General features: G+C 37.1%; 1 protein-coding gene across 1 annotated transcript; it reads left to right on the plus strand.

The window, feature by feature from the left end:
* Window positions 1-11,861: 11,861 nt before the first annotated feature.
* Window positions 11,862-13,730, plus strand: LOC121769219 (protein EARLY RESPONSIVE TO DEHYDRATION 15-like). Its single transcript, XM_042165953.1, has 3 exons — window positions 11,862-12,016; window positions 12,627-12,990; window positions 13,352-13,730. The coding sequence occupies exons 2-3, from the start codon at window positions 12,651-12,653 to the stop codon at window positions 13,498-13,500; spliced, it is 489 nt and encodes a 162-aa protein (XP_042021887.1). The 5' UTR covers window positions 11,862-12,016; window positions 12,627-12,650; the 3' UTR covers window positions 13,501-13,730.
* Window positions 13,731-13,872: the final 142 nt, after the last annotated feature.

Here is a 13,872-nt window from a genome sequence, read left to right on the forward strand (position 1 = left end):
ATGTTCCTTAATTTCAATTTCCTTAGATTTTAAAGAACTGATGATTAGTTCCAGAGGAGCACTATCCCTACCATACTTTATAGCAGCTTTAACATCATTATAAGAGTCAGGGATAGCATTCATCAAAGCAATACTAGTATATTCATCAATAGTCTTGTCACCAGACCTTTTAATGTCCTGAACAAGTTTCTGGAAAATATCAATGTTATCATCAATGTCCTTAGAAAGATCAAGTTTGAATTTGAAAAGTTTTTCAAGTAAATACATTCTGGAGGACATTGAGGTTTCAATATACAAAGTATCAAGTTTCTGCCATAGCTCAGAAGCAGATTCAATAGACCCAACTTTTCTAATCACAGAATCAGAAAGGTTTAAAATAATGGTTGATTTGGCCAATTCATTCATTTCAGAAATTTTTTCAGCAGGTTCAGTGTCGGGAGTAGTTCCCTCCACAGCTTTGAAAACTTTTTGCTGAATTAAAATACATTTTATTTTCTGTTTCCAGATAGTAAAATCATTTTTCCCATTAAAGGGTACAATACCAACTGGTTGAGTCATTTTTAAGAAAACTTTCACACAGAAAACAGTACCAGCAATCCAGAAAGCACAGCAAACAACCTTACTGTCACAGAAGCTGGACTTAGAGAGACCACTTAAAACAGATATACAGGTATTTCTCATGCAGAAAACACAGATGCAAAACCAGGCACACAACACACAGGCAAGTAGCACTCCAACACAGTTCCAAGCGGTTCCAGAAACCCCACAGAAAATGTCAAAACCGAGTTCCTCCCTATCTGTCACGTACACCCCGGCAAGAGGATTTCCCAGTTCGCAATCACCCAATGTATGGGGGTGCAGGGGGTCACTCAAGGCGGTTACCAGTGCAGGGTGGATAGGTAATTCACTCAAGACACAGATCTTGGGCTCTTAGAGATCAACTTAGAACACAAGACAGGAGAAGACACACACCAGACAGTAATCAACGGAAGCAAGTTAAGCAGGAATGCAACAAGAAGCAAAACAGAAACACAGAAGCACATAAGCCTAGACCACGGCCAGTGGTATCTACCAGAAACAACTGCCCAATCCTAGACTAGAAAGCAGTAAAAGTTTTAAGGATTTCAGCCAATATACCAGAGCGGTTACCCTTCGTTAAGGTGTAACCGTCTTACCTCTGGGCCTATACCGGAGGCCGAGCTTTACTCTGACGAGCCCACCTCCTTAATTTTTAGCGACCCGGCGTGCCCAAGTAATCCTCCCGTGGCTCTGATACCACTGTAGGGATCAGATTACTCGGGGTTCACTAATTACCGGGACCTCTTTGTATTGACAAAAGTCTGAGATGGCTAATCTCAGAAGGTACAAGCCAATTACAGATTCAAGTAATACAAAACAGGAACGATACAAAGAGAAGCAAGAATTAACAAAGAACCCTAATCGATTTACAAGATCTGAACCTCTCGTAAAAGCACCGGATCTATCGCTGCAATTCACCTGCACACTCAAGTACACTGTTAGTATGACAAGAGAAACAGATCCAAAATGGATCTAACCTGTGAACACAAAAAACAGAACACAAGGAACAAAGAAATGGCTCAGGTCGCAACCACGACTACACCAGGGCCAAGGACCTCCTCCGTCCTATCCAACAAGTCACAAGGGAGCACAGTGGAACCAATCTAAACCCCGAGCTAGGGTTACCCGACTGCTACCACTTACAGCCACCTAACACCACAGATCTAACTCAATCACAGCTACAAGGCCACAAGAACCCTCGGATCTCACGGATCTAAGAAACCAACCGATAAACCTCCCAGAAATCACACAGAGACAAGCTCCACCGCTTGAACTCACTCAAATCTCCAGATCAACACAGCGGTTGAGAGATAACACTCGATCCTCACCAAAAAGAAGAGATCGAAGCCATCGGAGAAGAAAATCGGCCAGAGCTTCGAGAGAGAGAGAGAGTTTCTAGAGAGAAGGCAGAGCGAAAGCTCAAGAAGAGAGAGAGAGAGAGAGAGAATTGTGATTCGAATGAGAGAGTGAGGAGTCAAAGAGTCGGATAAAGACTCACCAGAAACACACCCCCAAATCCAACGGTTCAGCGCCATAATCCGGGTGAAGGCGACACGTGGCAGCCATCGGGTACTCGCTCCATAAGTAATGGGCCAAGAAGAGTTGGACTCATTACACTTAGAACGGGCCATCAATTAAAACGGCCCAGCCGAATTAATTCCAAGCCCAAAAGGTGGTCCATAATTCCACAAAGTGTTAACATCATTGTCTCGGTGCACGCCATGGAGGAATAGTTCAAAGCATCGCCCTGCTAGTCCGCCTGTGTATCCGATGGTGTTGACTATGGACGGTTCAAAGCCAAAAACTACATATCCTTATGCTTACATACCTCTTGAGGGTTGAGCTTATGTCTGCATACATATGCATTTGACAATTTCCACTCATGTGGGGATTGTTGGAATCGTGCTTGGTCAAATGATTTTTGACTAATAATAAATGTTACAAGACATTTAATTTTGTGAAATTAAATGCAATAATAACGTCGATCTACGTTCCGAGTAGATGACCGTAGTATATTCATTTTCTCAAATCTAATTCCCGGTGAGTGATAAATAATATATTAAAGTTGGTCACAATAAAACTATAAATGAGCTATGTGAAAAGACTAAGGGATTAATTAACTAGGTGTTAATTATCCCACATCGGGGATGATAAACTTCTTTGATGAAGTATTTAATCAGATGAATTATCATGTGTAATAATTATCATGGAATAAGATGGGTGACAGAGCCCACACGCGCGCACACGCGCGCACCGCTGCCGCCCGCCCGCGACCCGCGCACCGCGACCCGTGACCCGTGCCCCGGGTGCCGGGTGGACCCCGACGCACAACGGGAGACAAAAGGTCCCGCTGGACCCCGACTCACAACGGGAGTCAAAAGGTCCCCGCTGGACCCCGACGCATAACGGGAGACAAAAGGTCCCCGATGGACCCCGACGGTCCATGGTGTATCCCGTCGTGTAGCATGTCCAGATGCATCGTGTCTCCCACTGGCTTGTGCACCAGTCAATAACCCCCGGCGGTTACAGTCAAGTCATCATGACACACATAATGACTGTTGACTCAGGTGGACTTGGCCTATAAATAGGCATGCATCCATTGCATTCTACACATAACATACACAAGCATTCTTGCATACACGCTATCTCCCTTTTTGCATAGTCTTCCCGTCGAAGCTCTGCCCCCGCCTTACTCCCGTTCGGCGGAGCTCTGTTGCTAGCGGTGCTGCTACTTCAGAGACGATGTCGTTTTATCTTTGGGGACGACACGCCAAACCGAGAGCACTACCGGGGCATATCTCATCTTGCGGAAAGAGAACTCCTCGACTCGGCTTACCACTTTCCACAAGTTTTCCGTGTAATTTTTGTTCAGTTATTTTTAGTGTAATCCTCATTGTTTTATTTTCCGTGTAATTTTCGCCCAGCAAGATTTGTATATCTCATTTCATTAACAAAGTCATTTTCCTTTTTTAGTAAAAGTCAACACATTTCTTCTCACTTACTTTACTCTCTCTTACTTCATTCTCTGTTCACATCTCTACCTTTTTTATTTCCTGTTTTATTCTTCTTTTACTTACCCCATCTAACACAATTTTTCTTAATATCCGTGCAAAAAAGAAATGCCTACACAACTATGGAACAGATGTAGCAGTAGTTTTCTGCACTGCAACTTTGTGAATAATTCGTAGTCAAGAAGGCACGAACCAGTCCCGACTATAGTAAATTCAAATCTGATCCACTCTGTTCCTAGTCCTTGTGAATCCACTCCGCTCCTTGTCTCTCTTCTTTGCCGAGTCTATCAATCCCATCGAACAAGACGAGGAGCTGGGCTCACTGTTGCACAAAGAACAACAAAACGAATTGCACCTCAAATCTTATGACGATAAAAAAATAATAATTAAATTTATAATTTTTAATACTAATAAAATAGCCAACTCACAGTTCAAAATTAAATTTAGCTACAAGTTATTTTGATAATTAAATTTATAATTTTAATTTTATGATTAATATATACTCCCTCCGTCCCACAATAGTATACACTTTTGGTTGGGCACGAGTCTTAATGCACAATTAGTAAAGTAAGAGAGACGTAGAAAGAAAAAGTAAATAAAGTATTGTCAGTGGAGAATTGGTCACACCTCATTTGAGAGAAAAGAGTTCCAAAATTAAAAAGTGCATACTCTTGTGGAGCGAAACGAGTATAAGAATTTCATACTAGTATTTTTTATTTTTATTTTTTAGTTTCTAAAAGTTTAAGAGAAAGAGAGAGAAAGATGATTTGACATAAAGTGATTGAAAAATGAAGTGAAAAATATCATTTTAGGCACTCAAGATATAAGAAAATATCATACTCAATACTAGAAAGAATAGTCGAGAAAGTATCACACCCACTACCTAGAATCCCGTTTTTATGAAAGTTCAAAAATGCTCTTCTCGAATTTGGGGGCATTTTCGGTGGAAAATTGGGATGAATAGTAAAAAAAGTACTACAAATGTGATTATATCTTAGTCGAAGGACTTACCAAGATATTTTTAAAGTCTATGGACTATTAATGTGAAAACGCAAAGTTTAGAGACCATTTGTGTAGCTCATTCAAAATGAATATGGTTAGTTAATATTTAATATTTAATTAAAATAAAGAGTGAACTTCAAAATCTGTCCTTGGAAAATGAGATTCGCACGTTTTAGGTTCCTGAACTTGAAAAAATATCACCAAATATCTTTGGAAAATCATTAATAAAATAGCAGGTCCTTCTCAACTTATTTTTTGTCATTTCGGCCATTAACTCCTTGAAAGCTTATTTAATATGGAGAACAATTTTTTTGGTCTGCAAATTTTGTCAAAATATAAAATGTTATGGACCAAAATTGATACATTGTTCAAAATTGAGTCTTCTAGTTATATAAAAATTATGTATTGTACAAAATATTATACTCTTATTTATGGACAATACGAGTTTTTATGAGAAATTGGTAAGTAAGAGAGAATATAATAGATAAAATAAAAAAGATATGGACAAAAAAGTAGGAAAAGTAAGGAAGACAGAAGAAAAATGGATAAAACATAAAAGAGAAACTTTCCAGTTTTAGAAATAAGACTATTTTTTGTAGACATCTCAAAGTGGCAATATGAAACTATTTTTCCTTGATGATTAGAGTATAACATTAAAAAATGTAATGCATATTTTTCACTTATTATCTATTTATATGCACACTGTATTTTTATATAGTGTTAGGAGATATGATTCCACACCATTAGTAGTACACATAAATGTAATAAGTTGTAAATAAAATGATGTGCATTACTAATGTGTTGTTTAACTTTTCTAAAATTAGAAAGTTCATAATTTCCAGAGACCGATTAATAAGGAAATAATTCATACTTCCTCCGTTCCAAGGTAGTTGGAGCATTTTTTTGGGCACAAGATTTAAGAAATTGATTTGTTAAATGTTAAAGTGGAGAGAGGAAAGGAAGATAGATAATAAAGTAAGAGAGATGAAGAAAGAGTAAAGTAAGAGATGGAATAAAGTTTTTACCAAAAAGGGAAATGACTCCACTATCTTGGGACAAACTAACAATGAATACGACTCAACTACCTTAGGATGGAGTGAGTACTACTTTTTATAGACGAATGAAGTATATTTAAAGTTAGATTTGAATTCCTAAAATATAAAAAAAATTTAAATAAAGTATGCCCTAAAGGAGTTCAGGGATAAAATAGGAGAATGACCTGAAATGTGAATAATGATTTTTCAGATATTTTTTCAAGTTCAGGGACTTAAAGAGTGTGAAACCTCATTTTCAAAAACCAATTTTGAAGTCCACTCTAAAAATAAAATAACTAGTATTTATTTTGAAACAAATTATCATATGGAGTAGCTGGCGTCGCCGATCTGGTACTCATCATCTCGTACATCCAACCCGACTCTGGATAGCATTTTTCAGCTATTTGTGGGATCACCTTAAGTGTGACCATCAAACAATATTCCAAACTGTAAACCAATGATATGTCGTCGATGAGTGAGGAGGAGCTCTGAGTACATAACCTCATGATGTGCGTGCTCATGAAGAATATCGAAAAACATAACTCGTAGATTTTACGATTTTATTTTATTTTCTACGAAGTCGTAATTTATTTTATTATCTGTGAAGTTGTTTCATGTTATATATTGTGTACTCATATTTCAATTTTATGATTAAAATAATGAATAGTACAAATTAATGTGAGAGATGTGAAGAGAGCGTTTATTGTGGGAGTTGTGATTTGGTACACAAAAGAAGAGAGAATGATACTCTAGCAAAAAAATTGTGGCACAACGACAGTCCTCCCAATGAGAAACTCTTATTTAAAAAAAATTTGTGGTGATTTTCATGTCCTTGCTAATGTTATGTAACTTATGTATCTTGTCATCATCTCCGCTCTCTTGCAAATATTCACTCCGTTGCACAAGAATATGTACTCTTTCCTTTTTAGTACATCCCACAAGAATATACATTTTCTAATTTTTGAAATTATTCTCTCTACCGAGATGAGATCATTCTCAACTAATACTTTATTTACTTTTTCTCTCAAACTCTCTATGACAGAAAACAACAAAAACATGACTATTTTTAAATACAAAATGATGCTCTTTTTAGTCGTACGTTTTACATATGATATTGACTTATATATGTACGTAGTCATATATGTGTAATGTGTGTAGATAGAAAAAGAAGAGAACATAGGAGTACTATATTAGAGCATCTCCAATAGCGGCGAGCGCACCGGCTAGCCGATTCTTGGCGCTCGCCGGTCCGTTCGCCGAACCATTGCAGCCGGCGAGCGCCAAATCGGCGAGAAAAACGGCGAGCGCACGCCGATTCCCGAGCGCTCGGCGATGCGCTCGCCGATCTCATGGCAGCCATTGCAGGCTCCAGATCGGCGAACGGGATTTTTTAGTTTTTTTTATTATTTATTTAGTTTTGGGGTTTGAAATATTGTAATTTGGTCCTTCAATTATCGGAAATTACATTTCCGGATGAAGATTTCTGTATAGCTCGACCCCAGCCAGGGGCTATGCCCCTTGGACCCCGCTCTGGGGGCGCTGCCCCCGAACCCCCGTCCAATCATAACGAATTCAAACAAGTGTGCACTCCGCACTTCCAACTTATTTGATGTCTCATTATGATCATATTGATCAATCAAGTTAATCCAATTACACTAAAATATCCAACACCGGATAGCGGCGACGACGCCGAGGAGTGAGGCGGAGGCCGGGGGCTCGTGTGTGGAAGAGGATTTTTTAATTAATGTACTTTTTTATAATTAATGTACTTTTTTAAAATTTTAATATTATTATTGATTTTCCCCTATCTGTGTCGTACATTTAATTCCGTATTTTGTGTGATTGTTAATTATTTGTTTTTATAATTTTGTTTATTGTGGCTAGGCTATGACTGGGCTATTGTTTGTCCAGTTACTTGTCCTGATGATGTGGCAGAAGGAGTTTTTAGTGCTGCTGATATGGCATGATGAGTTTGTGGCTAGGCTATGGTTGAGCTATGATTGAGGTATTTCTATTGGAGATGCTCTAAGCAAAAGAATGATTTATGTATTGGTCGTTTACAACATGTGTAATAATAACCCTCATAAAAAAAGTACTAATATATTTATTTGGTAAAGGATGTAGTAATAATAATCTCAGTAAATGTCTAAGTCAACTCCGCCAAATTTGTTATGTGGTGTCTATCAATTTTATTGCCACTTTACTTTGACGGAAACAAAAACACAATAGTCTAATGAAATTCTATAGGTGAAAATTGAAAGGGAGCATATGTGATAGTTGGCCGATATAATGAAAAATATATTCCATGCAACAATTTTATCGAATCATTGAATGGTTTAAAGATTATAAAAATGAAAAATGGGAGCATAATGCATAGGGATCTCTGTTGATATGCAATCAATAATTAGAGCACCCGCAACGCGGGCCGTGGGCGTTCCGCGTTTCGTTCCTCCGGAACGAAACCGTAGCGGAACGCGTTGCGGCGCTACGTTTCGTCACGGTTCCGTGCCCATGCCGTCCCGGGTGCCGTCGGCACGAGACGCGGCACGGTCTGTGCCGCCACGCGCTTCGGCGACGTGGCTCTCCCCGCGACGTGCGTGACGCCCACTCGCTGCCCCGCGAGTGGGCGTCGTCACGGTGACGCAATAATTCGATTTTTTTTAAAAAAAATCAAATTTTAAAAAAAAAATACTTTTATTTATAAAAATTGTTTTTATAATTAAAAACAATTTTTACAAATAAATGAATACAAGAAATTCGTAATATCCCATATATATTTGATGGACTTGCGAATTTATGAAACCATTCTTGGTTGTTTCTCTTTTATAGAGACAACCTTGAATGTTTTATGTTCCACTTTCGATGTGGGACAAACTCATTCTTGGTTGTTTCTCTTTTATAGATACAACTTGAATGTTTTATGTTCCACTTTCGATGTGGGATAAAATCATTCTTGGTGGTTTCTCTTTTATAGATACAACCTTGAATGTTTTTATGTTTCGCTTTCGATGTGGGACAAACTCATTCTTGGTTGTTTCTCTTTTATAGATACAACCTTGAATGTTTTATGTTCCACTTTCGATGTGGGATAAAATCATTTTTGGTTGTTTCTCTTTTATAGAGACATCCTTGAATGTTTTATGATTCTCTTTCGATGTGGGACAAACTTATTCTTGGTTATTTCTCTTTTATAGAGACAACCTTGAATGTTTTATGTTCCACTTTCGATGTGGGATAAAATCATCCTTGGTTGTTTCTCTTTTATAGAGACATCCTTGAATGATTTTGTCCCACATCGAAAGTGAAACATAAAACATTTAAGGATGTCTCTATAAAATTGTATTTTAAATTATGTCTTTTTTTATTTTTTTGAATTTTAAGTTGTATTTATATTTTATGTTGTAATGTTATTTTAATTTTAATGAAGTGTGTTTGTTTTAATTGAATTGGATTGGAAATAAAAATAAAAAATGAAATTGAATGAATAGTAATTTAAGGAACGGTTAAGGAACGGATAAGAAACGGAGGGTTGCAGGTTCCGTTCCTTAGTTAAGGAATGGAGTAAAAAAGTACAGTGGGACCCTCAAATAGTGGTTTAAGGAACGAGATAGGAACGGTATAGGAACAGCGTTGTGGATGGCCTTAATAGGTGCACTCAGGAGACATAATCAAACGCGGATTTGGAGGTTTTAACCCGGTCCCACCACCACTCATCTCGGCCGTTGGATTCTCCCGCAACACGACAATATTATGTTACGTGGGACCCACCTCCTGGCCCTACGGCTATTATTCCAATCGTCTATCCACTTTTCTTCACCGCTACTATTTGATATTTCAAGTTCGGGCGGGTATGGACGCACGAGATTAAAGTAAAAGAGAGTAAAGTATGGACGCACGAGATTAAAGTAAAAGAGAGTAAAGTAAGTTGTGAAAAAGTGTTATATAAGAAATGATTTAACCATAAGGCAGTGGCGGATTTAGTTTTGAACAAAGGGGTATGAGTGTACCCCAAAACTGCCAATAGCCTAGTGGTAATATGCTCTTCTGACACAGCATTCGCCTAGGTTCGATTCCTCTCGGTGTCAATTCCTTTTCTGCCTTGTTAATTACACCCTACGCCCTATTCTATCTTGAGTTGTTTTTAGTTTCTACCTATGTATCAAATATCACACTAATATAGTACCCCCATCCCATTAGAAATGCAACGTTTTCCTTTTTGGGACGTCCCACTAAAAATGCAACATTTCCGTAAAAGGAAAAAATCAGGGAATTTTAATTACTAATTAAGGCTCACTAATTAAGTTCATTAAGCATTAAAAAATTAAAAAAAAACCCTAGCAGACCCTACCCTACCTACTCTTCAATCACTTTCCGTCTACCCTCATTTCTCCCAGACTATGACTTAATTTCTCCGCCGCCAAGCCTCCGACAACCCTGCGCCGCCAGGCCTCCGACGATGACAAAGCTTCCCGCTTTCCCATGCACCTCCGAAGACGGGAACGCTTCACGATGTCTGATTCACCTTTCTCGCCGCTTGATTTCCCCGTTCGCCTCCAGGATTTTAGTCATCGATCGTCTTCCACAGGTCAGTCCTAATTTGCTCTTAATTTCTCCGTTAACTTAAATTTTTGAATTAATGCTTGATTTCCGTGATGCACCTCTGTTTTCTAGATGCGTCTCTTATTGATCTGTGTTTGTAATTCTGTGTTTTGTTTACATTTTTATTGAGCAATTGAGAATGGTGATCGAAATTACTTTGGTGAAATTGATTTGATTATGCCTTGAAATTTTAGTGAGGATTCGAAATAGGCAGATGCATATTGGTTTCTATGTTTGATGTTTCTTCTCGTCAATGCTTATTCCCAATTGAAAATATAACATGTTTGGTAGACGAAATGCAAAATTAGAATTCAGTAAAAACCTAAACATGAAATTAGAATTAATAAATCAAGTCAATATATTCACTTTTTCTCTCTCCTTAAAACATCCACCAATTTTTTCTCTCTCTTACTTTTCTCTCTCCTTTAAAACATCCACCTACTTTTTCCCTCTTTAATCATTCAAACTTTTCTCTTTCTTACTTTTCTCTCTCCTTTAATCACTCACCTACTTTATTCTCTCTCCACTTAAATTCACTAAACCATCTTGCATAAAATCTGGTGCCCAAAAGGAAACGTTGCTTATTTATCGGGACGGAGGGAGTATTATTTGTTCTCTCCTTTTTATATACACAGTAAATAATGTATTGTTGGATATAATCTTGATTAATTGTTTATTGTTTCTCATCTAATGTTTGATTAAATATAATAATATACATTTTTTCTCTCATTTATTTTATACTACACAATAAAACATGTATGATTGAAAATCTTTATTATTTATGATTTTGATGCTCAAATTTGGGATTATATAAAAAATATGATATGTTTTATTTTTATTTCAATATTTAAAACTTTTTCAGAACTAAAATAATTTTTTATATATATAAATATCCATGAACTTTCATTTCTAATAGTGAAACATTTTCTAGTGATAATATTAAAAAGTAATCTATCTTTTATATCGATAACAAAAGAAAAGATAGATTGAATATTAAATCTTCAAAGTCGGTATAATTATTTATCGTACCCCTAGTATGAAATTTCTGGATCCGCCACTGCCATAAGGAATCTTCCTAAGATGAAAAAAAGACTAAATTATAATAGAACGAAGAGAGTAGGAAAAATAAATAGAGAGTAAAGTACGTGAGAGAATAAAGTAATAGTGATTGAATGTTTTATTTAAAATATATATATAAAATGCAACTCAACTTTGTTGGAAAGATGAGAGTATTTGCTAGCTCTTTTTTTTACTTTAATTTATACACATAATCACTCTTTTTATACTTCAATTAAAATAACAGACACAACCCCATCATTAAGGTCCACTCCCTTAATATAGTGTACATTTATCTATATTGTTCATTTCATAGGCCAAGTAGTCGGAGAAAATGAATATTATTACTACCAGTGTTTCAAGTAGTAGAACTTAATAAAATTACATTTTTTTTGCATATTTGGCCGAATTTATTTTACTCTATTTCGAAAAAGATTCGGCATATAGTACTATGACATTTGTTAATTAATTAATTTATTTAAATACACTTTAAAATTGAATTAAAAGCGAATGCCGTGGTGCGTATGTCGATTGAAGGGTCAATCAGTGGTCAGGTTTGGCCTAACCCAAACCTAAGGCTTGTCATCCAAGCCGCTAGGCTCGGCATGTGTCTTCTTCCACTCTTCGCCAATATTTATATCTTCTGTTTCTCTTCTATCGTAGCAACTATCAAGCCATAGCTCATTACGTGTAAGCTGAAAATTCGACGTCTGTAAAGGATATTTTTCTCTGAAGGTACTGTTTATGGACTCAATTTCTATTCAATTTCTTCGGTTTTTACTTTTGATCAGCTTTTACTATTTGGATTTATGGTTCGTGTTTTTAAGCCTTGACTGAGTAGATCTGGTTATCAGATGCTCGATCAGTGAATTTTTTTTAAAAAATTTGTGAGCTATTTTCTTGGCTGGTATCGATTTGATGTAAATGCTCGTTGAATCATTGTTTTCCTATTGAAATTAAAATTTTTAGCGGCACGGTTTCAGATAATTGATTTCGATGTGGATAAAGTGTGAAAGGAAATTTATGTCAGTGAAATATTATTAGAAGAAATGCAGATGATGTTGCTTTGATTTAATCTCAAATTAGTTTGGAAAATAATTGATGTTTCTGATATTTCCTATATTATCAGCTGGAGATTGGTGCAATTGTTTATGGATTTGAGTTTGATTTTGCAATATGGAAATATTGAAAAATATGATCTTCACAAAATAAAAATTTGACTTCACCTTTAAGTAACTCACAATCTGTTCTTAAAGTGAGTGTTTGATTTTTTCCTACGATTTCATTGTCTTCATTAAATCATGATAACAATATTCTTAAGTTTTCATATTTATTCCATTCACAGGTGATTTTGATCTAGGAACTATATATGGCTCTTGTATCCGGAAGGAGTTCTTCGCTGAACCCGAACGCGCCGCTGTTCATCCCGGCTGCAGTGCAGCAAGTGGATGACTTCTCGCCAGAGTGGTGGAACCTCGTCACCACCGCCACCTGGTTCAAGGATTACTGGCTGAGCCAGCACCAGGGGGAGGACATCTTCCTCGAGGAGACCGATGGGAACGACGCTGTTGGATTGTTGCCCGATAACTTTGACCTTGGTATCGACGAGGATATCCTAAACATGGAAGCACAGTTTGAGGAATTTCTCCACTCTGCTGAGGGCCGAGACTTCCATGGCAGCAAGGCTGCCATAAGAATCACTGATAATGGTATATATATAATTCTTGATTGACACTAATAGTTTACTGTATGATTCTTGATTGTGGATGTCTTATCTTGATTTGCACTAGCTTTTGATCACGATTTTAAAAGGAGAAAAGCACCCATCACATTATATTTAGATACATGCCCATCACCTAATCTTGAAAATTGAAAAATCTTGAGCTATTGAATTATAGTTTTATGCCACTCCCATTTGCAATTACTACAATCCAAGAATTCATCAAGGGGTAGCTGGAAAATGTGGAGGACTTTGTAAACATGACTTTACTCGATGGGCTTTGCCTAAGTATTTACTCCTGCATTCTTTTGTTGTCGGAATGAGTAATTGTTGGTGATGTTTATGATCAGGCTTTAGCAAGAATGCGACTCTGGTGAAGACTCTGAGCATGCCGAAGGAGAGGGGCTACATATTACCGCGGGAGGCGATGAAGTGGGAGAAGCCTGCGAAGATTGTGAGCCCAAAGTGCAGCCCTCGATTCATCCAGCAACCTCGTTGAGATCCAAGGTTGGATTAGGTTGTTAGCTCTCAACAAAGCACCACTGTATGTTTTTTTGTGTAGCTTTTTTTAATTTCTGTATAGAGCAAGGTTTGGCTCTCCTTGTACTAATAGCCTTGTTCATATCCCTTGTTTTAGCTTTTGACTGTAATGAAAATTTAAACACAAAAAGAAGAAACTGATATTGTAAAAGCTCTACTTGTATTAAAGAAAAAAATAGATTCCAAAAATTGTCATCTTTGAATACGTTCGAGTTTTGGTCAATCACTACTAATCTCGATAAGCACTCGTCTTCGTGAAATAATGTTCCATTCTGCCATTTTGGTGTGGCGACAATTTAATGCCCCACTTACCTTATTCTATTCCAAGTAA

Source organism: Salvia splendens, chromosome 15 (assembly GCF_004379255.2).
Source record: "Salvia splendens isolate huo1 chromosome 15, SspV2, whole genome shotgun sequence".
In the NCBI taxonomy this organism is placed as follows: Eukaryota; Viridiplantae; Streptophyta; class Magnoliopsida; order Lamiales; family Lamiaceae; genus Salvia; species Salvia splendens.

Bases quoted from the DNA above. Each gene is read 5' to 3' on its own strand.
- LOC121769219 (XM_042165953.1), top strand. From the start codon at position 12,651: ATGGCTCTTGTATCCGGAAGGAGTTCTTCGCTGAACCCGAACGCGCCG. The intron at 12,991-13,351 runs GTATATATATAA...GTTTATGATCAG, and splicing joins CATAAGAATCACTGATAATG to GCTTTAGCAAGAATGCGACT.